Genomic DNA, 22917 nt, shown 5'->3' with positions numbered 1-22917 from the left:
TTTTCTATTTCCAAACACACACACACACACACACACACACACACACACACACACACACTGTCCTGCCGTACATTTTTTTCCCCACTTCCGTGTAGCACAAAAAGTCTACCTCATTCTTCCCCATGCCTGAAGAGTGTTCCATGTATCTTCATGGTCAAAACAATGACACAGAAGCATGGACAACTCACCAGAATTTTCCTAGGGATGGGGTTACTAAGTGGACCATCTATTCCCTGGCAGAGGTTGCCCAGGCAGTGTCTATAAGATGTTTGGTTCAACTTTATACATTTTGTCTGGCCAGAAGCACATTCACACGTTAAATGAAGGCATTCTCTGTCATTCAGTAAGTATTTACTGAGTGATTGGTGGGAGCCACCAACTGAACGGGGCCTAGTGTCCATCTCTGAGCATAGTGGACAAGCACCTGCCATGGGTCAAACTTGCTTTGTACCACGGGGAGAGCAGGTTCTCAGAGAGCGCAGACCCAGCCCAACCTACAGCACTGGGGGTGCAGAGAGGGGTGTGGATTTACTCTGAACAAATGCTATCTGTGGATGGGCATGAAGAGTGAGGGAATCTGTCACAGTCAAGGGAGGCAGAGGGCAAGTGTGGCATGGAGAATGCACAGTGGGGCCCACGGGCTGAGGGTGGAGGACACTCAGGAGTCTCACAGGCTAGTGACACAGTGAGGGTTACAGAAAGCAGTGCAAGAAGGGCCAACCCAGGGGGATCCCTGTGTGGCTCAATGGTTTAGCCCCTGCCTTTGGCCCAGGGCGTGATCTTGGAGACCCAGGATCGAGTCCCACATTGGGCTCCCTACATGGAGTCTGCTTTTTCCTCTGCCTGTGTCTCTGCCTCTCTCTCTCTGTGTATCTTTTATGAATGAATGAATAAATAAAATATTAAAAAAAAAGAGGGCCAACCCAACAGATGACGCAGGAGCCAAAGCCGAACCACAAGGACTCCTGTCAAGTTAAACCTCAGTTGTGTTCTCAACAGGATTCTGAGATGATGCAGGTGAGAATAACTACCTCGGAAGCAATGGCGTGTCCTCCCCTCCACAAAGCCACTTGGTCTGAAGCACAGAGACTGGGAGGTCAGGTTCCAGGAGGAAGGCAAGGCAGCATGCTTGGAAAGGACACAGAGGAAAGATGGAGTCTCCAATATCGCGCTCAAAGATTCTTGATAGAGCTGCCAGTGGTATAAACACAGAGTGTGTAACATCTCAGCCATGGAGGATGATGAGGAAGAGTGAATAACTGGCCCGGGAAGCAAGGAAAGGAAGCCACACAAAGAGAGCAAGACAAGGTGGAAGGAAGGTGTCTCATTTCAGATGCAAGGCATAAGGTTAGACATTAAATATGTGTAATCTCTGTGAGGGATGATGTAAGATATGAGGTTATACAGCTGACCCGTGAACAACATGGGGCTGAACCACGTGGATTCACTTCTATGTGCATCTTTTCTAATAAAGCATACAGTATGTAGTGTAAAGGTATTTTCTCTTCCTTACAACTTTCTTAATCACATTCTCTTTTCTCTAGCTTCCTTGATTGTAAGAATACTGTCTATAGTACATATAACATACAAAATGCGTGCTCATCAGCTGTGCATGCTGTTGGTAGGTCTTCCGGTCAACGGTAGGCTGTGAGTAGGTAAGTTTTTGGGGAGTCAAGAGTCATACATGCCCCAAACCTCCATGTTGTTCCAGGGTCATTTGTATATTTAAAAAAAGGAAGACTCCCAGGTTCAGCTTAGAAAAAAAATTTTAAAAACTAAAAAAAAAACAAAAACAAACAAACCACATTCTTTCTCACAATCTAGTTACATCCCACTTTTAAGAGTCATGATTTAAAACAAAATTGCATCAAGTGTAAAGTAGAGGGATGGGCATCCACGGAGCAAATGCAGGTGAGAAGGAAGTAGGGTAGCAGTGTTAATTCTGTGAGATAAAATATTGGAGTAAATCAAGAAGTAGTACCTCTCACAAAATGATAAAGAGAAGAACAACATGACGGAAACACGAACATCAGAACACTTTATGCTCCCAATGAAGTCACTGACATATACAAAACAAAAATGTTTGGAATATTAGAAATATGGTGTCAGATTTGAATGCACACCAGTCAAAGCTTCATCAAATTAATTAGACGAAATGTAAGTAAAGAAATTGAGGTGTTGAACTACGTGATTTATAGGGTTGAATACATATGTATTATATATATAATATATGTATGTATGTATTTTAATATCACATTTGGACATATTCATCTTTGAAGTTCCAAACAGAGAGTTCTAATTCTTTGGAAATGTGCACGCCACATTTTAAACACTTAGTCACATCACATACCGACTCGGCAAAGTAAACCTCAATAAATTCCACCAAGTAAAAAATGTCCAGGACACATCCTGTGGCCACGATGCAATTAAACTGGAATTTCCTAATAAAAAAAATTATAAGAACAGCAAGGCTACATCTTGGAGATTTGACCAGGACAAAAGCCGAAGATACGACCAGGACAAAAGCCAGTTCTTCCCCCGAAGAACTGAGTCTAAGTTGGAAACCAAACTACAATCACAGACCATTAACGAAACAGCTAGAATGTCATATTTCAAAATTCATGGGCTTGCAACCACAGGGGCATTTGGAGGAGAATTTCGGGCTTTAAATAATGATGATGGTGGCAGGCCTGGTGATCACAAGTAGCCAATAAACTGTGTTCAGGGGTTGACATCCGGTATTTTAATTTATTCTCACAAAGTTGCTGTGGGATGGCTTCTACAACCATCCACATTTTACGAATAATGAGACAGAGTCACAGAAACGTCAAGAAGATGTTCAGGGTCAGACACTTAGCAAATAATTTCACTGGGATTTGAACCCAGGTCGAACTGCCGAATGGCATGCTGTCCTCTCTGAAACAGAAAGAACAGATTTGAGGAAACCAAATATTAAGCTCTAGAAGGTAGAAAAAGAAACTTATAAGAAGCACGGTGGGCAGGGAGGGTAATAGTAAGACGCAAGCGGAAATAGATGTAATGGAAAGCAAACCAAAAAGAGTAGATGTTTGCACTGGTTCTAAGGAAGAGCCCTTTGGAAGCTCTGATGGCACCATCTCCTTCAGTGAACGCAACTCAAAGCAGAGAGGAGGGTGACCAGCAGAGCGCGTGCACAGAGTCCCGGAGAAAACTTTGCAAGTTAATGGGCTATTCATGCTAATAAATTCAAAAATCAAGTGATCAAAATCGACAAAGAAAAAGATTTTTAAAAACTGAATAGTCCAATAAGGAGAGTTTCAAGGAACCGCCTCAAAAGTGATGCCAGGACCAGAAGATTTAATGGAAACATTATTTTAGGCTTTTACTAGATGTATTTTAAACTATCCAACTATTTCAGAGGGTAGGAAGGGATATCGACCTCTCAAATCTTTTATAATGCCAACACAACACAGGACTACAGGCTGTTTCTGTTTGTGAACATAGATACAAAAATCCCAAACAAAATACAGGCAAAACAAGTCCAGGTAAAAGAATTGCATGTTGTGAGCCAGTGGGACTTGAAACAACACCAGAATACGGGTGGCCCGGTCTTATGAAAGCCAGTCACAGGTTCCTTCCCACAGACAAACCAGAAGAGGAAAGATAGACGAGAGTGCCAAGGAGCTGAGGCAGCATTTAATAAACAACACCCATTCTTGGTGCAAATGTTTCCCGAGTTACAATTAGTAGAATATTTCTTTAACATAATAAAAAATCATTTTATCTTGATAGAGCTGTCAGTGTCCCACTTACCATAAAACACTTCAAGAATTTCCATCACTGTCTAGAAGAAGACGCGGAATGCCTCTATGTACCATTGTTTCCTAATGTTCTGGAAACTTCAGTATATTAAAAAATAGAATGAAATAAGTAGTATACACATTTTTAAATTAAGTAAAACTTTTAAAGATGTTATTTATTTGTTTGAGAGAAAGCGAGCACGAGCAGAGGGACAGGGGCAGAGGGGGAGGGAGAAGCAGACTCCTCACGGTGCAGGGAGCTCAAAGTGGAACTGGATCCCAGGACCCTGTGATCATGACTGAGCCACCCGGATGCCCTTAAATGAAGCAGATTTTAATATTCACTAGGAATCAGTTGGAAACTCAAGCGAAGCTATTGAGTAGCTAGAGTATGAAGGAATATGAGAGATCTACAAGGTTGCCAATTACGAGATAAATAGGTACAAGTCATGACTTATGTATAAGGAATACCCAACTAGAAAATACATTTCACAAATGGTTCCATTCAAAATAGAAAAAAAAGCACTGGGGAATAAATGTAATTAGGGATATTTAGAGCCTCAATGAAGAAGGATATAAAATTTGATTGAAAAGAGAATTTGAACAAATACCAAAAAAAAATTAAGAAATGTTCTTGGATGACAAGACTTTCTCCCTAAGTTCATCTGTAAATCCCAGGCAATTTTATTAAGAATTTCAGCCCGATATTTTAGGGCCTGAGAAAAATCATTGTAAAGTTAATCGGAACTACTTGTTGGCAAAAATTAGCCGTAAAGTTCTGTTTTGTTCTTCAAAACAGGAACCTTTATTTTTCTGGTTATAAGTGTGATGCACAATGGTTTGTAAAAGAAATTAGGAGTAGGAATTATTAAGTACAAAGGAAAAGCTTTCAGTAAATCCCATCCATCCCCCAGTACTTTATGCACCCTTCAAAAAATTATTAACAGTTCAGTGTTCATTAATGTGAGTACATTTTTTAAAACCAAACTGGTGCCTAGAACCATTTTACAGGGTTTCTTAGCAGTGCAATATACTCGAACCTCTTTCCATACGCACACATGTAGATTTGTCAGACTGTCTTACTGGCTGCACGATGGACCATGATAAATTTAATACAGTCTTTCACTGATGCACATTTAGATTGTTTCCACTGTTCTGCTTTTTTGGGTGATTTTTTTTCCTTTTGGTCTGTACTCTGCATCAGGCATTTGGCTAAGTACCTCCTGGAAGTATTTCTCTTGTTTTTCTTGGTGGTGAGCATTGTCACCTCCACTCAGTGGCCATCAGCTATGCTGTAAAGGGGCTGAACCCTGTCCTGAGGCTGCTGCCCAGGTAAGCGGTGCTTCTGGTGTGCCAACTAAGGTCACCTGCAAGGCCCAGCCCTCAGCCAGCATCTGTGTGCTCCTGCTGGCCCCTCCTCCCAATGACAAACACCATCCTGTATGGCTTTTCTGCAGCAGCAGCTCCTGAGCATCTGCCATGTGGGAAGCCCTTGTTCTAGGCACTGGGGTTTAATGAGGAGTAGCCTAGGCCAGTCGCTCCTGAATAGTGCCTTTCTTTGGATGTGCCAAAGAAAGTGGATGTGCCTTTCTTTCTTTCTTTTTTCTTTTTCTTTTTAAGGTTTTATTTATTTATTCATGGGAAACACTGAGAAACAGAGACACAGGCAGAGGGAGAAGTAGGCTTCCTGCAGGGAACGCTGGGATTATGCCCTGAGCCAAAGGCAGACACTCAACCACTGAGCCACCCCGGTGCCCCTGAATGTGCCTTTCTTGAATGTATCTAGATCTTCTTGAGATGAATCATGTCTTCAGTCTCTGCCACATCAGAGGGAATACATATTGAGGGGGAAATGCCTGTCCTGCTTTGTCTCAGAGGCCTGGGTGTTGGGGAGAGCATCTTGAAGACCCCACATGTGTATGCATGTTGATGGATGAGGTGACCTTCCAGGGTGCTAGAAGCACAGTGGCCTAGGTGATGGGCTCCTCTTGGGGTCTTACAAACAGTCTAGGCTCCTCCAAAGAAGCAGGTTCCAAAATGTCTTTCCTGTAGCTCGAACTTGTCATGTACTCTGAGGTGTAGCCCATTGGGGCTCCATGTCACTGTGATGTCAGTTTGCTACCTGGAGTCCTTCATTCTGTGGTCCTAGGTGGGATGTTTTCCCTAAGCATGGGTCAAGGTTCTCCAGAGCCACAGTATGAATGGGTGGGTAGGTGGGTAGGTGAATGGATGGATGGATAGATAGGTAGATGGGGGGGAGGGCGGGGAATGGCTCACACCATTGTGGAGACAGAGAAGTCCTATAGTCTGCTGCCTACAAGCTGGAGACCCAGAGGGACCCAGGGCGTGGTCTGCGCCAAGCCCACAGCCCCTGAGAACCAGGGCAGCCAATGGTGTAAGCGCTGGTTGGAGTCCAAAGGCTGGAGAACCATAAGGGCTGGCATCCCATATCTAGGGCAAGAGAAGGTAGTGTCTGTCTCAGCTTGTTCAGAGCAAGTTTTCCCTTCCTCTGCCTTTTGTTCCATGCAGGCCCTCAAGGATGATGGAGTGGATGATGCCCATCCACTCTACTCAGTCTGCATTCAAATGCTCATCTCTTCTGGAAACACTCGCAGACACACCCAGAAGTGATGTTTTCTGCGATCTGGGGTCCCTGAGCCCACTTGGGCTGACCCATAAAATCCCCATCACACATTTGGCCTTAGCCTGGAGTGGAAATGCTTTGTGGAAAGGAGCCTTTGAAATGCTCACCCACCATCCATTCATTCCTTGAATACGCTGATGCCCCTACTTGGCCAAGCCACAGTGGAGCCCTGGGGACACAGAATTAGGGAGATATGGCTTCTCTCCTCCAGGAAATAACACTGGAGGGTGGAATGGGCTGCTTCAACACGCTGCTCCCTCTACCTGCCGGGAAGCTGCCCCAGAGGTGCCCCGGGTCCCAAGCCAACGTGCGGACACGCACACCACCAGGCCCAGCCAAGGGGCCCGAAAAACAAGGGTCCCAAGTGTCCTCACGTCATTGAATCTCCGAGTCACTCCTCTGTTCAAGACGGAAAACACCCCCTGGGCCGGAGTGACCAAACTTGAAAAATCGCCTTTGATATCAGACACTGTCGGGGAATTCAGAAATCTGAAACACATTTCATCAACCAGTTCCCCATTCTCCATATGGTTATTTACCCTCTCTATGTTCTCCAGTGAATTCAGTATATTTTATCCAGATGGAAATACTGTGGCCTTTCCTCCAGTGAGTTAGCTTCACCCAGTGTAGTGACAGGCGTGTCATGCTTTCTTAACAGACACTGAATGAAACAAATGGGAAGGAAGGAGGGAAGGGAGGGTGGCTTACTGACCTGGCTTCCCAGCAAGTCCACAAGTTGTTCGAACTCCTTTAAAGGAGGACCTAGCCATTTGCATTTCGGCTCCATTCTTTTTGGCTTTGCATTTTCTATATGGATGATGTTGCAGCCCAGGTTGGTCTAGACGTCTGGAGAGGACGGTGACAGGGCACCTGTCCTCAACCGTCTTCAGGGCGCACTGCCCTCGTGTGTGCATGTGTGAGGGGATGCCCCTCTGGCCCCAGCACTCTGTGGATGGTGTAGTGGAAGAGCCAGTGGTTGGGAGGAAAGGCCTCCAGGAGTGGGAGAGCTGTTTCCTGGAGTAAAGCAGATCTTTTGGGTTCTTCTGCCGGGAAGTGAAAGCAGCTGGTCCTATTAGCATGACCATGCTGGAATGCTTCTCTGCGCTTCCCCAGGAAGCCTCTGGAAGAGACCCCGAAGGTCATCTTGTAGAGGACTCACATGAGAGAAAAAGCAACAAGAGCCTGGCAACCACTCATGGAGCCTGGGGCAAAATCCGAGAAAGCGCCTTGGCCAGACCTTTGGAAGGCTCCTGCATCCCGAAGAGAGGCACAGGCTGGCCCCCCGGCTCTGCTGACATTTGGTCCCATTAGGAGCAATAGCTGGTTCCAATGTCCTGAGCACAATTACCAAAGCTAAGCAGAACCATGTGACCACGGCACTGTGTTTCCAATTATTTCCTTTCCCTTCTCTCGGTCTCTCCCTCTATGCCAGGCCTAGAGGGAAAGCACTCTCCCACAGAAGTCCAATGCTGGCCGCCCCTCTACAACCCTTTGGCAATTATTCCCTTCCTTTGTTACATTTTTCATAAAAACAAGTCTCATTTTGAAGACCGTCTTTGCTCTGGACTGAAGGGTTCGCCTCTCATCCCCGGCACATCACCAGCCTCCCATCCCATGGCCCCGGCCACCCCCACACGAGAGCCAAGGCTGCAGAAAGTCACAGTTCCCTCTGGAAAAGCTTATTTTAAAAAACTGACAGGACTCATCAGGCACTCCTGCAAATGGTCCACTGGGATTAGCACAGTGTCCACCAAGGAATTTGACCCGTCTGTTCTCCTAAGTCCCACTTGTAGCCAACTTCCCCACCCCTGAGTGAAGCACACAGCCTTGCATCTGGTCCCCAAGGCTCCAAAATTTTGTGTCCTGCAAAATGCCTGGTAAGTGAGCTTGTCTTTGCTGGGGCAGCCATGGTGAGCCTGGGAGAGAATGTGGATGGGAAGGAGGGCCTGGCTTGCATTCTTAGAATCCATGCAGACAGTGACAGAGCTTGGTGGAAGAGAATACAGAGGCTTTTATTGCAGAGCCCGGCACTGAAGGGGAGCAGGCTTTGACTGTGGGTGACTGGCTCCTCCTCTAGCTTGGAGTGGAATAAAAGACAGTTTCCAAAACCCTCTTGGCCCCTGGATGTCACTGTTTTCCATTACGTGTGCCGGTAGCATCAGAGAGAAGAGCAACTATTCCAGGAGGATTTTTTTTTTTTTTTTAAGGTAAACAGAGAAGTCTGTTAGCTTGTATATGTGAATAGGTAGTGTGGCATCAGGCACTGCTGGATCTAGGTGCTCATGTTACATCACTTAAATTCATCCTTGTCACACTTTCTCTCTGTCCTCTTTGCCTTCTCTCTTCTTGCTCCTCTCCTGTCCCCCAACCTCCATGAGTTGTATTCTTTCTGTGTTGGCTTTATTCCCATCAGCTCTCCCCGACACACAGGCCCTCAGCAGCTCCATATTTATATACTTCCCAATGAGCACAGTTCAAGTCCAGAAGGATCTTAACACAAAACTTTGATTATTGTTCAATTTTTCAAATGCCTGATGGACGAGGGCTGGCTATGAGCAACACACACACACACACACACACACACACACACACACAAGAGGCCCAGGTCAGCTGTGGGGAGTCCTAATGAAGTTGAACAAAATGCAAAGAAATTTGGATATAAATATATAAATAGAGTGATATTTTCATTGAGAAAAAAAAGCTTGAATTTTATCTATTGTTCAGCCAATAGATCTAAGCATTGCATGATTGATCTTAAGGAATTCTCTCAAAAAGGTGCAGGTTCTATGTGAGCAGACCGTGCCCTCTGGTCCTGGGTTCATGACTTGGGGCACATAAAATGCAGAAGTGATAAAATGAGAGTTTCAGCGGTTTCAGGGGAAGGAAGCAGACTGGGCTGTGGCTCAGAGGGGAGGTGAGCAGGAGGAGAGAAAGTGCAGAGTGTGAAACACTCATTCAAGAAGATAACAAGGAATAGCATTCCATTGTCAACGTGGTGCTTGGTGAGCGACACTGCGTGTACAGCGGCAAAAGTGTTAAGATGGTAGACCTTGTACTAAGTGTTCTCATTGTAATAAAAGACAAAGGGGAAAAAAGAAAAGATGAAGGGATAAGAGAGAGGCAGATAACAAGAGGAGCATGTGGAGTCGACACATCGCCATTTTATTAAGAGAGGGAGTGTGCAAGCATGTGAGCCGGTTAGGTAGAGGCATGGGGGGCAGAGGGAGAGGCAGAGAATCTTAAGCAGACTCCAGCCCAGTGTGGAGCCCAAAGCAGGGCTCGATCTCAGGACTCTGAGACCATGACCTGAGCCAAAATCAAGAACTGATGGAGCCACCCAGGTGCTCCTCTACGTAGTTTTCGAAAGACAGAAGCGATCTGACTATGTTTCCGTGCTGCCGCTGAAGACCTGGTGCAGAGGAGAGATTAGGCAACCTGCCCACGAGAGGGCTGATCATCAGTGTCAGTGTGAAGGTGTGGAAGAGAGCAGGCCCCAGAGTCAGGATGCCTGGTTTCACTCTGCTGTCACCGAGTCCGAGCTGTGCGATCTTGAGAAAGTGACTTAACGTCTCTGTTCTTCAGTGACCCTGTTTGTAAAATGAAGATTTTGCTGGAGACTATCAATAGATCTTTGTGAGAACGATATAGTAAAAGCAATCAGAACAGTGCCTGGCATATCCTAAGTGTTGAACAAATACTAGCTATTATTATTTTGTTGTTGCTGTGCATCAACACGCTGGAGGGATGGGATCCAGAGAACAGATGGGGCTGTGGGGGGGGGGGCAGCCCCAATGGGAGGGCGGATGTGTAGAGTCTGTGTGGATGCAAATGCATTTGTAAATTCCGTGGTAGAAAGCCGTGAGGATTGCCGTCTGAGAGCTTCTACGTTTGCATGAAGCAGGACGAGACAGTTTACGATGGGGAGGGAGGGAAATCTAGTTTCTAAGAAGGTAAAGTTTTGAAATAGTCATTGTTGAGAATGTATGATCAGGACAACTCTGGAAACATAGTGCAGTTGCTGGCCAGAGCCAGGGGTTCAGTGGGCGGCCCCAGTGCCAGCGGCAGCAGCCTGCGGGGCTCTGTACCTTGCAGCCAGGCCTGGGGCTCAGCAAACAGCAAACAGCTGGCTCCCTCTGTGGTTGAGGGCTCTCTGTTACTTAAAATGCAAGGACGGGGAGTACAGGACTTAGGGGTACTGGCAAGAAGGTGGCTCGATGAAATGGACGGACATCGAGTTAATTTGTACTAATGCATCAAGAGCAGTGCCTGACATGCAGTAAGCTTTCCGGTATTTATTCCTTCATTCATTTTAATTCATTGTTATTGGTTGCCATGGATGGTTGGTGAATAAACTGATAAAATTAAATGGCTAATACAGAAAACAATTTGTGCCGCATGGGTGTTGCAAGACGGTCTTCTTTTAAGAAATTCTCTTTGCAGGGGCTCTGAAAGGGCTTCTAGTTAATGAGATGTTGGAAGGTCTCTGCCTTTCCTTATTTGATGCTGGATGCACGCAAACGGCAGCACCACGGTTTTCTGTTCTGGCAACAGCTTTGCTCTGTGGCTTGGGCCTGAGTCAGGAGCTCTTTGGATGGACCCTGTGTGCCACCTGCCTCACGGAAACCGAAGCAGCAGGAAGGCGCCTCTTGGTGAAGCAGAGCCGGGTGGGCTGGGCAGAGAGAGACACTGTTGACGGGGTGTGAAGCCAACCCTTGATGTGTTGAGCCGTGAGATGGGCGGGGTGGGGGGACGGGGACGGCTGACAGAGCGGGAGGCCCTGGCCATGGTGTGATCCTGGGGCCAGGGAAGGGCACACGGGTTTGCCAAGTGCCTGCTGTGTGCAGACATTTCCCACGTGCCACCTTCTTTTACACTCACATCGACCCTGGTTGGCACCAGGCGACACTCCCAGCCTGGGTCATAGGCTCTGTGTCTGGGAATGAGGACTCAAGGTGGCAGCGGTCCTCAGACTGGGCTCCTGGATTCTGCAGTTTCTGCAGGACTCACCAGGGCTGGTGAAAGGGGACAGGCAGGTACATCCTCGTCCCGGTTTCCCCCTGACTGGCTCCGTTGACTGGAGCCTCTGCAAACTTGTAGGAAGCACAGACGTCAGAATGCAGGGCCTCTGTCGTCTCTAAAAGCAACCCAGTGACTCTGCTGCTCTTCTGTCTGGGTGCTTTGTGGCTTTGGGTCTGCATTTCCCTTCTCTGTGCCTCAGTCTTCTTGTCTGCAGAGTGAAGTTTGGATAATTGGAGCTCTGGCTTCTGGGAGTGGAGGGTGTGGTGAACACTGGGGTTCACCGAGCCCCACGCGGCTGGCCAGTGGGCGGGCTGGTGCCACCAAAGGACCGTCTCCTTGTTCACCCTGCTTCTCGGGTGCTGGCTCTGTGGCTTTGCTCCAGGACTCTTGTCCTGCTCCACTTGTCAGTAGCAAGTCACCCTGCTTCATTCTGCTTCCTCTTTCCTCCAGGGACCCACGAGGTGGTGGCGAAGCCCAGTCCAGTCCCCACCCGCCAGCCAAAGACCACAGATCAGGAGAAGAAGAAGGGAAGCCTTACTTCCTCCCTGAGGATGGATCCGCACAGCCGTTCTGGAAAGAGCAGAAAGTCTACGAAACTCCGGTCCATCTCGCGGTCCCTGATGCTCTGTAATGCTAAGACCAGTGACGACGGCTCAAGCCCCGATGAGAAATATCCCGATCCTTTTGAGACCTCCCTGGGCCAGGGCAAGGAGGGCATTTTCCACTCGTCCGTGCAGTTGGCAGACACATCGGAGGCTGGGCGCGGCAGCGTTCCCGATCTAGCGCTGGCCTCTGAGGCCACTGGGAGTGATCGAGGCAAGAGCAGTAGGAGGATATTCTTCATGAAGGTATGCCTGGGACTTGTGGGGCTGGAAGTGTCTGTGGTTGCTTTGGGGGGCTCAAATGAGTCTTTGAATCCTTTTATTCTGAGGTCAGAAAGGCACAGAGTTCTAATTCTGAACAAAAGCAAGAAGGAAGTTGAGGCAGGGCTCCCTGGAATGATCATAATGAGCATGGTAATGAATCAGGCTCAGTTAACCTTCTCCCTTGAGAGAGTCAGTCTGCTGCTGGGTCAGTGGGAGGTGAACCGAGCCTAGGTCCCTGCTGGAAATTGCAAATGACAATGGCCAGGACACTGGCAGGTTCTTATCTGAGGCAGACACTATCCGGCACACCCTAGCAGCTCAGGTCACTGACTTACGGGGCCGGGGTGGAGGAGAGACCTTATGTTGCTCAGGGCAAGGACAGAGGATCCGTGAGCTTGCTCCCTGAGCGCTGGCCGTGAGTGGTTTCCAGGTGCCTTTGCCAGTTCCCACGAGGGTGTGAGTGCTGGAACGGACAAGAGGAGCCATGGCGTTGGGGTGCAAGGGAAGCTACTAAGTGGTGTTTGGAGACCTGCCAAAATTCAGAATGCCTTCTCTTCCGTGAGACCATATTTCAAATTGTGTTACCACAATGAGATGGAAATTGCAAGGCACCAGGGGATAGAGGCTGTTACTCTGAATTATTCTCTATCGAGTACTGAGCCTTCAGCCGCCTTCCATCAGAGGTGGGACTTCTCAAGGGTCTGAGCAGCCCTGAATCTTGGCGCTCGTGTGGCTTACCCAGCAATGGGCCAGCAGGAAGGCTTTTTCCCACACCTTACTGGCAAATCCTATGGACATGGTAACACGATTGTCAACAGAAAGTAAGGAAGGCCCAGTGGAGGGGATCTAGGACCTTGGCACAACTTTCTTTCCTAAGAAAACCATTGCTTAGCATGCATACAATAATATCATGGAACATTATACAGCAGGTTAGCAGGCCAGGTCCCCAGTGATCGATCTCCAGACACAAGCAGCTTCCCCAAGGGCCTCACCCAGCCTGGGGCTGTTCCGTCACCCGTGATGTAACCTCTGTTGGTATGACTTGAGCTCACCCAGTAGGACAGAAGGAGGGATGGACCAGCATCCCCGTGGGTTCAGGGGAGCCTGGCCAGGCTTCTGGTTTCCCATGAGTGAAGTGACAAGTATACAATTCACCAGCTGAGAGTCAGATTTATTAAAGGTGAGATCACGTCGTCCAGGTGACAGCTCTGATAAATGAGATTCAAAAACCATTTTGAGGTTCCAAGAGACTCTTGAAATGAATTATTCACTTGCTCCTATTGAATTGCACAAGTGTTTCCTGAGCGCCTGTTAGGCACCAGGGCCTGTGCCAGGCCCTGTGGGGATCGAGTCCCTGCCCTCAAGGATCTTGTTTCAAGTGGGGTAGAGACTACACTCCAGGGCTGCAGGAGGCTCATAAGGAGTGAGTGCATCTCTGACATGAGTATCAGTACATTCAGTGCTTGCAGAGCTCCGACCCGTGCCAGGCATTTTTTCAGGAGGTGGGCCATGCAGACCCAGTCCCTGTCCTCACTCAACTCTTATTCTGGTTGGGGGACAGATGTGAACACCTTCTGTGTGATATGACACTAAACCGTGAAGGTGTCTGAGGAAATCTCAAGCAGCAGACGGGCGTAGAGAGTGATGAGGAGAGAGCTCACTGTCCTTTTTGGGAAAGTAATCACGAAGGCTTCTCTGAGGAAGGGACATTTGAACGGGCACCTGAAAGAGGTGGACAAGTGAGTCATATGAACATTTCAGGTGGGGAAAAGCATTCCAGGTGGAGGGAACAGCATGTGCAAAGACATGAAGTGAAGAGTGATTTGCAGCAGCAAGGAGAAGAGGTGCCTGGGGGATGGCAGACAGGGGAGGGGGACAGAAGGTGAAGCCTGGTGGTGGGAGGCTGAGCAAGCTGGGGAGTGGCACAGCCCCGCAGGGGAGCACTCTGGCTGATGAGCAGAGGTGGAGCACGGGAGGCCAGCTAGCGCTTCGCCTGTAACCCCGGCCGGAAGTGATGTGGCCCCAAGTAAGATGGTGATGGTCTCACCGAGAATGGTCAGAGTACGGATTTATTTTCAAGGCAAACCCAGGAGATTTGTTGTGTGAGAAAATGAGAGGCGGCAAGCTTAACTGCGGGTGTGGACTTGAGCATCCTCAGGAGAGCAGATGCTGTGTGCTGAGGTGGGGAACACTGGGGGCTGGATGGTGAGATGTTCCTGAGGGACCCAGGGTTCGGCCCAGCAGATGGTGGGTGGTGGAAGGAGCTGCATAAGGGAACATATGGAGGTGAGAAGGTGCTGAGGGCTTCTGCGTGGCCCGCCCTGCAGGTGAGCGTGTGGCACCTGTCTGGTGGCAGGAGCTGCGTGCCTGGGAACAACCAGATGAATGGCTCTGGGGAGGAAACCGGCCAGGAGTCAGACAGGCTTCCCCTCTTTCGTCTCAGTGATTCGCAGGTGACCCACACCTTTATGGTTGAAATAATGTATCCACAGCTCTCATTGCCCCCTAGCCCCCAACCCCCTCCCCCAATCACAGCAGCATGAGTACTTCTGGCAGGTGGGGTGCAGTATGACACAGGTTTAGGGGCGTGAGCTCATTAGTCTGACTGCTTGGGTTTGAGTCCAACTTTGGTAGCTGTATGATCCCAGACACTCACTTCATGCCTCCATTTTCTTACTGATTAAATGCAGAATGTTGACACTACTGTTCAGCTCCTGTGGGCTTTTATCAGGACTAGGTTTTAAGTACTTAGATAAGAAAATCGACCTAACCCAGTACAGTGCACACAGTAATTGCTTACTTAGCATTATCATCACTATTTCTGTTTTAGGAAGGGGACACTGACTGTTGGTGAGTGATTAGGTAATTAATGAGCATTTACTGAGTGTCTCCAAATGTGCCAGGAGCATGCAAGAGTTGTAGCTTACGCGTTCCTCCTGGAGAATGGGATGGGACACATCTCTCCTATTCCAGGGTGTGGGTGCAAACATGTGAGGTAGTCCTGGGAATGCTGAGGGGTATGCAGCTCTCTCTGTGGGAGGGCACCCTGGAGGTGGTGCTTTTGACAGCAGGATATCCAGGTGAAGAAGTCTAGATCGCAGGAAGTAGTGTAAGCGGGCAGAGGAGGCTTTGAGGCCAGGAAGGGGTAGTGTGCATAGTCGAGTCACGCTGGGGGCAGGCATAAACCAGGAAGGCAAGGAGGGCTACTGGCCAGCTTGGAATCCAAGCCAAGCTCTGGGTATTTCCTTCTCAGGAGCACAGGTGATCTTGAACCATCCATGATCAAGTTCTAAGCAAGTGAGTGTTTTAATGTCTGAGCAGGTCCCATATTAAGAGTGCCAGGGCATGAGGGTCAAAGGTGACTGCCAGTGCCAATGTCCTTCGTGGGGGAGCCTCAGTATGGTATAACACCCCCTCCTTCCCTGCTTCTTGCAGGGATGCTCTAGTCTCCTACCCTGGCTCCTGCCCCACCCTGCACCCAGGCGTGACTCAGTTGGCCCAGATGGACTCCCCGGTTGCCAGCAATGCCATGGTTACACCGATTTCAAAACAACATCTGGAAAGAGGCCCTGTGACATCAGGCTCTCCTCTAGCAATGCCTAATATGAAAATTAAAAAAGAGGAAGTTAGATAAACAGCCAAATGAAAAACAAACAAAAAAAAGCTGTATTGGATGCGTTGTGCTTGGCATGACCAGGGCTGGGGAAATCGCTGCCCGGGGATGTGCCAGAGCTGGGCAGGGACGTGCAGTCTGGAGAAAGTATCTGAACCTGCATTGCCTGGGGCTCCTTCTTCAGGGGAGAGCATCCAGGCCTCTGGGGATAAATTCAAGTGGAAGAATGTTGAAAACTAGACTCTCTAACGCAACAAACAAAAAATATTCAATTTATCAGGCCTCAACCTTGAGCGGGAAGAAAGGTATGGGCTCCTGGGCTACTCCAGACCCACTGTCTTTTTTTCGAATGGGAAGAGTATTTAAAAATGCCTTTTAGGTAGGATGTTGGGCCAGAGGGAAGGAAGCTCAGGCAGGTGGAACCGAAGCTTTCCGCAGACTGAGCTGGTCTCCTTCCTCATTCTTCCTTCTCCCCTTCCTTCTGTTTCTCCAAAGGCAGGCAAAGCACCTGCTGTGTATGAGATATCTGTCCCCTGGGGATTGAGAAACATATTGGATGCTGTTCTTCCCTCAGGGAGCTTGTGGTCTGGAGAAGGGGACAGCTGTGAGCATCATGAATCCTATCTCTTGTCCCCTCCTCCAAGCTAGGGCGTTCTTTGCTCGGCTTTCTTTCAGGCGGTCTCATGCAGAGGATGAGTAGCAGAATTAGATCCTCGCAGGAGCCTCCGGGGTTGTCTTTCATTTCCCCAGAGCGCTCTACAGTAGCAGGATTGATGCTCCTCCTCTGGGACTTCCCTGGCAGTGAATAGGTCCGGCCAAATTACTGTGGAATCTCAGGGATCTCAGAATGACAGGATGAGCTCAGTCCAGAGAAGTCCCTCCTGTCCGCCCCTCCAGGAGGCTCAGTACTTGTGGATGGAAGATGCAGGTAGTGCTTTGCTGGGGCGTTAGGAGGAGCCAGAGCTGTGGATGTGCAGGTAGGATGAGGGGAGAAAGGCAGGGGAGAATAGTGGAGGGAGGGAGACACGTCTGCCTCCCGCAGCGCCAGCCTGGCTCCAGATTTTCAAAGGGATCCTTTTAGTTTTATTCTCTTAATTATTGTGTTTTAATATTTTATTTTAATTCCAATATAGTTAACATGCAGTGTAATATTAGTTTCAGGTGTACAGTAGAGTGATTCAACACTTCCAGGGGATCCCTGGGTGACTCAGTGGTTTGGTGCCTGCCTTTGGCCCAGGGCGTGATCCTGAAGTCCTGGGATCGAGTCGCACATCAGGCTCCCTGCATGGAGCCTGCTTCTCCCCCTGCCTGTGTCTCTGCCTCTTTCTTTGTGTCTCTCATGAATAAATAAATAAAATCTTTAAAAACAAAACAAAACAAAACACTTCCATACACTACCCAGTGCCGATCACATCAAGTGCCTCCTTCATCCCCATCATCTGTTTCCCACCATCCCCCACCCACCTCCCCACTGGTGACCAGCAGTGTGTTCTCTACAGTTAAGAATCTTTTTCCTGGTTTGTCTCTCTCTCTTTTTTTTCTATGCTCACTTGTTTTGTTTCTTAAATTCCACATATGAGTGAAATCATATAGTATTTATCTTTCTCTGACTTATTTTGCTTTGCATAATACCTTCTAATTCCATTCATATTGCTGTAAATGGCAAGATTTGATTCATTTTTATGGCTGAGTAATATTCCATTGTATGTTTGTACCACATCTTCTTTATCCGTTCATCTATTGATGGTCTTGTGGGCTGATTCCATATCTTTGTTATCGTAGATACTGCTGCCATACACATTGGGGCACACGTATCCCTTTGAATCAGTATTTTTGTATTTTTGGGGTAAATACCCAGTAGTGCAATTGCTGGATCATAAGGTAGTTCTATTTTTAATTTTCTGAGGCACCTCCATACTGTCTTCCGCAGTGGCATGCACCACTTTGCATTCCCACCAACAGGATTCCTTTCTCTCTGAAGCCTCACTAACAACACTTGGTTCTTGTGTTGTTGATTTTAGCCATTCTGACAGGTGCGAGGTGATACTTCATTGTGGTTCAATTTTCATTTCACAATGGGATCATCATATTTTAATTTTTTTATTTTATAGTTTTACAAGTTTAATAATTCATAAAGCAAGTCACGTGTTGAAAAACCAAACCATACTGTCCCCTCACGGTACCATCCTTTCTTGTCCTGGTCTCCCAAAGGGTTGGAACAGCGGGGTCCTTTTAAAGAAGTCATTGCTGCAAGCTCACAAAGACATTTTTCCATGTCTCTCCTAGAAGCTGAGTTGTTTTATCTTTCACATTTGGATCTTTAATTCACGCAACATCCATTTTGAATGTATTGTGAATGTATTAAAACATTTTTTTCCTGTGTGGATATTTGATTGATCTAGCCTAGTTTTTAATGACCCTGCCCGTGCTCCACTGCATGGCAGTACTATCATAAAAAAGTCAAGAACCATGTATGTCATTTATCTATGTATCTGTGTATGGATCTATCGTGGATCTATCTGTGGCTTTATGTTCTCTCATTATGATCCATTAGCCTTTTCTTCTTTGCAGGATTAACGCATTGTTTTAATTATGATCATTTTATAGTATTTTTTTGATATCTGATCAGTCCTCCAGCTTTGTTCTTCAAATTAGACTTGGTTATCCTGTTGGGATTTTTATTGGAATTGCCTTGACTCTATTGGTTTATTTGAGGAGAACTGATACCTTCTACTATTGAAACCCTGAGCCCATCTGCTTGATGGAGCTCTCCAAAGTTTGACTCTAGTGTTTAGGTTTGTTTTTGGGCAGAGAGGATCGTGTTTCCACCATGTTTGAATAATCAGAACCCTATCTCCTTCCAATTTTTATACTTTTTCTTCTGTTTCACTGGCCAGCACCTGCCTTGCAATGCCACTAGTAAGTATCCTTATCTCCTTCTGATCTCAAGATGAAAGCTTCATTGTTTTGCAAATAAGTAGGCTGTTTGCTGTACCTTTGTTTTGTTTTGTTTTAGATATTCTTTATTGGATTGAGGAAGTTTCTATTTGCGTTTAGAAAAGAAGTTTTATTTTTCCCTTCATCAGTTGTCCAGTTTTATCAAATGACTTTTTTCTGCATTTATTGAGATAATCATATGGTTTTTTTCCTGCTTTATTCTTGTTCATGTGGTGAATTGCACTGATTGACATCTTTTTTAAAAAAATATTATTTATTTATTCATGAGAGACACAGAGAGAGAGGCAGAGACATAGGCAGAGGGAGAAGCAGGCTCCTCGCAGAGAGTCCGATGTGGGACTCCATCCCAGACCAGGATCACATCCTGAGCCAAAGACAGATGCTCAGCCGCTGAGCCACCCAGGCATCCTGCACTGATTGACTTTTTAAGGTGGTAAGACAAGGTTACACACTCTGGGTACTCAAGGACTCCTAGTTAGGATCCATTATCCTTTCGATATAACTGTGGCTTTAATATGTTAATATTTTGTTTGTGAGTCTTGCCATTTCTATTTGCAAGAAAGATTAACCTAAAATTTGTTTCTTGTGATGTCCTTATCTGGTTTTCATATTATGGGTGTGCTGGACTCATGAAATGAGTTAGGAAACATTTCTTTTTCATCTTTTGGAATGGTTTGACCAACACTGGCGCTATGCTTTTCTGAATGGTTGGGAAAATTCACCTGTGAACTCTCTGGGTCTGGAGATCTCTGTGAGGAAAGGTCTTAAATTATCACTGAATCTACTTAATGGATAAAAGAATATTCCGGTTTTTTATTTCCTCTGATATCAGTGTTGGTAACATGCATCTTTGTCCCAGAAGTTTTTTTCATCAGAGTTTCTGAATTTATTAGTGTAAAGTTGTTCATAAAATCTCAGTACATTTTAACTAGCTTTTTTTTTTTTTTTTTTTTTTGGAGAGAATTGTTAGATTTACACTATGTTGTAAAAAATAATACAGAGAGATCCTGTGGCCTTTCTCCCAAGGGTAGCATCTTGCAGAACAGCCAGCACACTGACATCGACACAATCCACTCATCTTATTCTGACTTCCTCAGTGTGCACCTTAGGTTTGGACATCTGCAGGAACTGTAGTGATTGTCAGTGTTCATTCTTGATAGTGATACTTTGTCTTCTCTCTCTTTCCTTTCAGGTGATCTTTCATTCCAGAGCCTGTCAATTCTCAAAGGATCAGCTTTTCAGTTAATTGGACTTCTCTGTTCCGTGTATTCTAATTAACCTTTGCTCTTAGCCTTATTATTTCTTTCTTCTCCATTTGTCACATTTAATATTTTTTTTCTAGCTTTTTGAGATGGCAGCTTAGATAATTGACTTTCAGTTTTCTCCCTCCACCCCCAATTTAAGGCTATGAATTTCCTTCCAAATTTAGTGGCTTCATCCATAAACTTTGATAGTCCATATTTTCATTATTTTAGGCAGTATATGCATCCTATTGTGATTTCTTGGGAGATTTGTGGTTTATTTAGAAATGTGTTGTTTAGTCTTCAGGCAGGTGAGGGATTTCTAGTTTGTCTGTCTCTATATGGATTTCTATATTGATTATTCTATAGCCAGAGAAGAGAGGGTATTGTGAATAACTTTAACAATGGAAATTTGGGGATGCTTGGGGGATTCAGTGGTTGAGGGTCTGCCTTCAGCTCAGGGCATGATCCTGGGGTCCTAGGATCCCAATAAATCCTTAAAAAAAGGAAATTTTTTAAGATAGAATATATATGTTATTGTTGGATGCAGTGTTCTAAGTATGTCTCTTCGATCACGTTCAATAATCACTTTTTCCAGATGTTTTTCTTTTTCTATTCCTCTATTAGTTTAGGGAGTGGGGTGGGAGTTCAGTGTGTTAAAGTCTCTAGCTATGATTATGGATCTGTTTCACCTTTCAGTTCTGGCAATTTTTGCTTTATACATTTTGAAGGTATATTTTATGTGCATAGTCATTTAGAATTAAAAAAATATATTTTCCTGGTGGATGATCACCTTTATAATCTACAAATCTCCTTTTTTATAGTGCTAAAAATTATTTGGTATTAGTAAAACTTAATCTACTGTCTTTTGGTTACTTTTCCTCTCTTTTTTTAAAAAAATGATTTTATTTATTTTTTACTCATGAGAGACATAGAGAGAAGCAGAGACATAGGCAGAGAGAGAAGCAGCTCCCTGCAGGGAGCCCGATGTGGGATTCGATCCCAGGACTCCAGGATCATGACCTGAGCAGAAGGCAGGCCCTCAACCACTGAGTCACCCAGGAGCCCCTCCCTTCTTTCTTTTTTTTTTTTTTAAATCATCAACCTGTGTTCACATATTTAAGAAGTATCTCATGTAAGCAGCATGCCATTAGGTTCATTTTCTTCCACCTTACAATCTTTATCTTATAATAATGTGTATTGATTTACACTTGTTTTTTTCTCTCTTCTTGCCCCCTTTTAGGTTAATATATTTTTACAACTGCATTTCCCCTTCAATTGACTTGTCATATATATATATATATATAACTATTCTTTTAATCATTAAAATGTAAAACATAATCCTGAATGTATTCGAGTCTCATATAAAGAGCACTTTTATCAATTATCAGACAATACTAAGAACTTAGAACACACAACTCCATTTGCACCTGTTCATTTCTTTGACATGATTCTCATGCATTTTAATTCTATTTATATGTAAGTCCCAAGAATAGATCATTATTATAGTTCTGTTGAGTCAGTATTCATTTCTGTTCATTCTTGTGTTTACCCTTTCCCTTCTTTTCTTTTAAGATTTTATTTATTTATTCATGAGAGACACACACAGAGAGAGGCAGAGACACAGGCAGAGCGAGAAGCAGCTCCCTGCAGGGAGCCTGATGTGGGATTCGATCCCAGGACTCCAAGATCATGCCCTGAGCTGAAGGCAGGTGCTCAACTGCTGAGCCACTCAGGTCCCCCACGTTTCTGTTTCTCTTTGTCCCTTGCCAAACTTCTGTGTCTCTCACAGTGATCACTGTCCTTTGGCCAGGAGCAGGCCTGCCTCTAACATGGGCAAGACAGGGCCAGAGTTCAGATGGAGCTCCACATACCAAATGTGTAAGTATTTAAAAGTTACAGACCAAGGTCACATCTGGTGAAAAAGATATGTTCTATCCTCCTGCCTTGACAAATATTCCTTCATAAGAACTTGGATAGTCAAGTTCAGATAAGTTCTCAGGGTCTTGCAGGAGAATGGGGTGCCACAGGGAAAGTTGTTTCCTGGCTCTTGGCCACTGGCCACAATTCCCTCTCTCCTGCTGCTCCCGGCATAGTCCAGTCCAGACGCATGCAAGCATGTGGACCCTTGCAGTTCTGTAATCACTGACCCCAGCAAACAGCCCCCACCCCCACCCTGCACCCCTGTAGCTTAGGGCTGTGCATACCTAGTATTGTGATTTGCCCTCAGTAGACTAGACAAAGGGGAGACATGGGGTCAGGGCCCAAGCTCCCTTGGATGCAATCTGTTGCCTCATATCTCATTTGTTTCTTTCTTTCTCTCTGGCTAAATACTAGCAGATCACCACATAGGCCTCAAGCACTATATTTACTCACTTTGGAGCTGGCACTCCTTTTATGACACTGGATTGGATTGGGAACTGGCACCTAGTAATAGTTCTAGAAATGTTTGTGGAAAGAATGGTTGCATAAATGAGAATATTGAGGCCACCCTTAAGGCAGAGAGTCTACTGATGTAGCCAGAGCTTGCATTGGTTTACTGAGCCACCACGTGGTTTACACCCGATGCTGCTTTGGGCATTCCCACTGGCTGGGGTCTGGGGTCACAGGACATCCAATCTGGGAGTTGGACAGCAGATGAGAGTGGATGTGTGGGAGGTCCCCCCTCAGGGCTGCCCTCCTAAAAGAATGCGAAATGCTTTGATCCACATGGGAATGGCCTCTGTAGTATGGAAAGTCCTGCTTTTCTTTACAAATTCAAAATATCGGTTAGGCTAAGTCAGCACTCGAGCAGTGT

The 22917-nt window shown here is 46.1% G+C and overlaps 1 protein-coding gene across 22 annotated transcripts in view; it reads left to right on the top strand.

Annotated features, from left to right (window-relative positions):
- Positions 1 to 22917, top strand: part of IL16 (interleukin 16) — a 102399-nt gene that overhangs the window by 15581 nt on the left and 63901 nt on the right. For 6 of the 22 annotated variants that reach the window (XR_011997122.1, XM_072737466.1, XM_072737456.1 and 3 more), the window contains exon 2: positions 11893 to 12290. Coding sequence is in view for 15 of the 22 variants with exons in the window: in XM_072737456.1 (XP_072593557.1) it covers positions 11893 to 12290 (398 nt within the window). In the remaining 7 variants the exon portion in view is untranslated. Of the gene's footprint in view, positions 1 to 10259; positions 10712 to 10916; positions 11457 to 11892; positions 12291 to 22917 lie in introns of those variants that run through there. The other 16 variants (XM_072737454.1, XM_072737451.1, XM_072737449.1 and 13 more) reach the window with 10 other exon arrangements.

The sequence above is a fragment of the Vulpes vulpes genome, chromosome 14, assembly GCF_048418805.1.
Source record: "Vulpes vulpes isolate BD-2025 chromosome 14, VulVul3, whole genome shotgun sequence".
NCBI classification, from domain to species: domain Eukaryota; kingdom Metazoa; phylum Chordata; class Mammalia; order Carnivora; family Canidae; genus Vulpes; species Vulpes vulpes.
The sequence above is the reverse complement of the archived record's forward strand: the minus strand, read 5'-3'. Positions and strand labels throughout refer to the sequence as shown.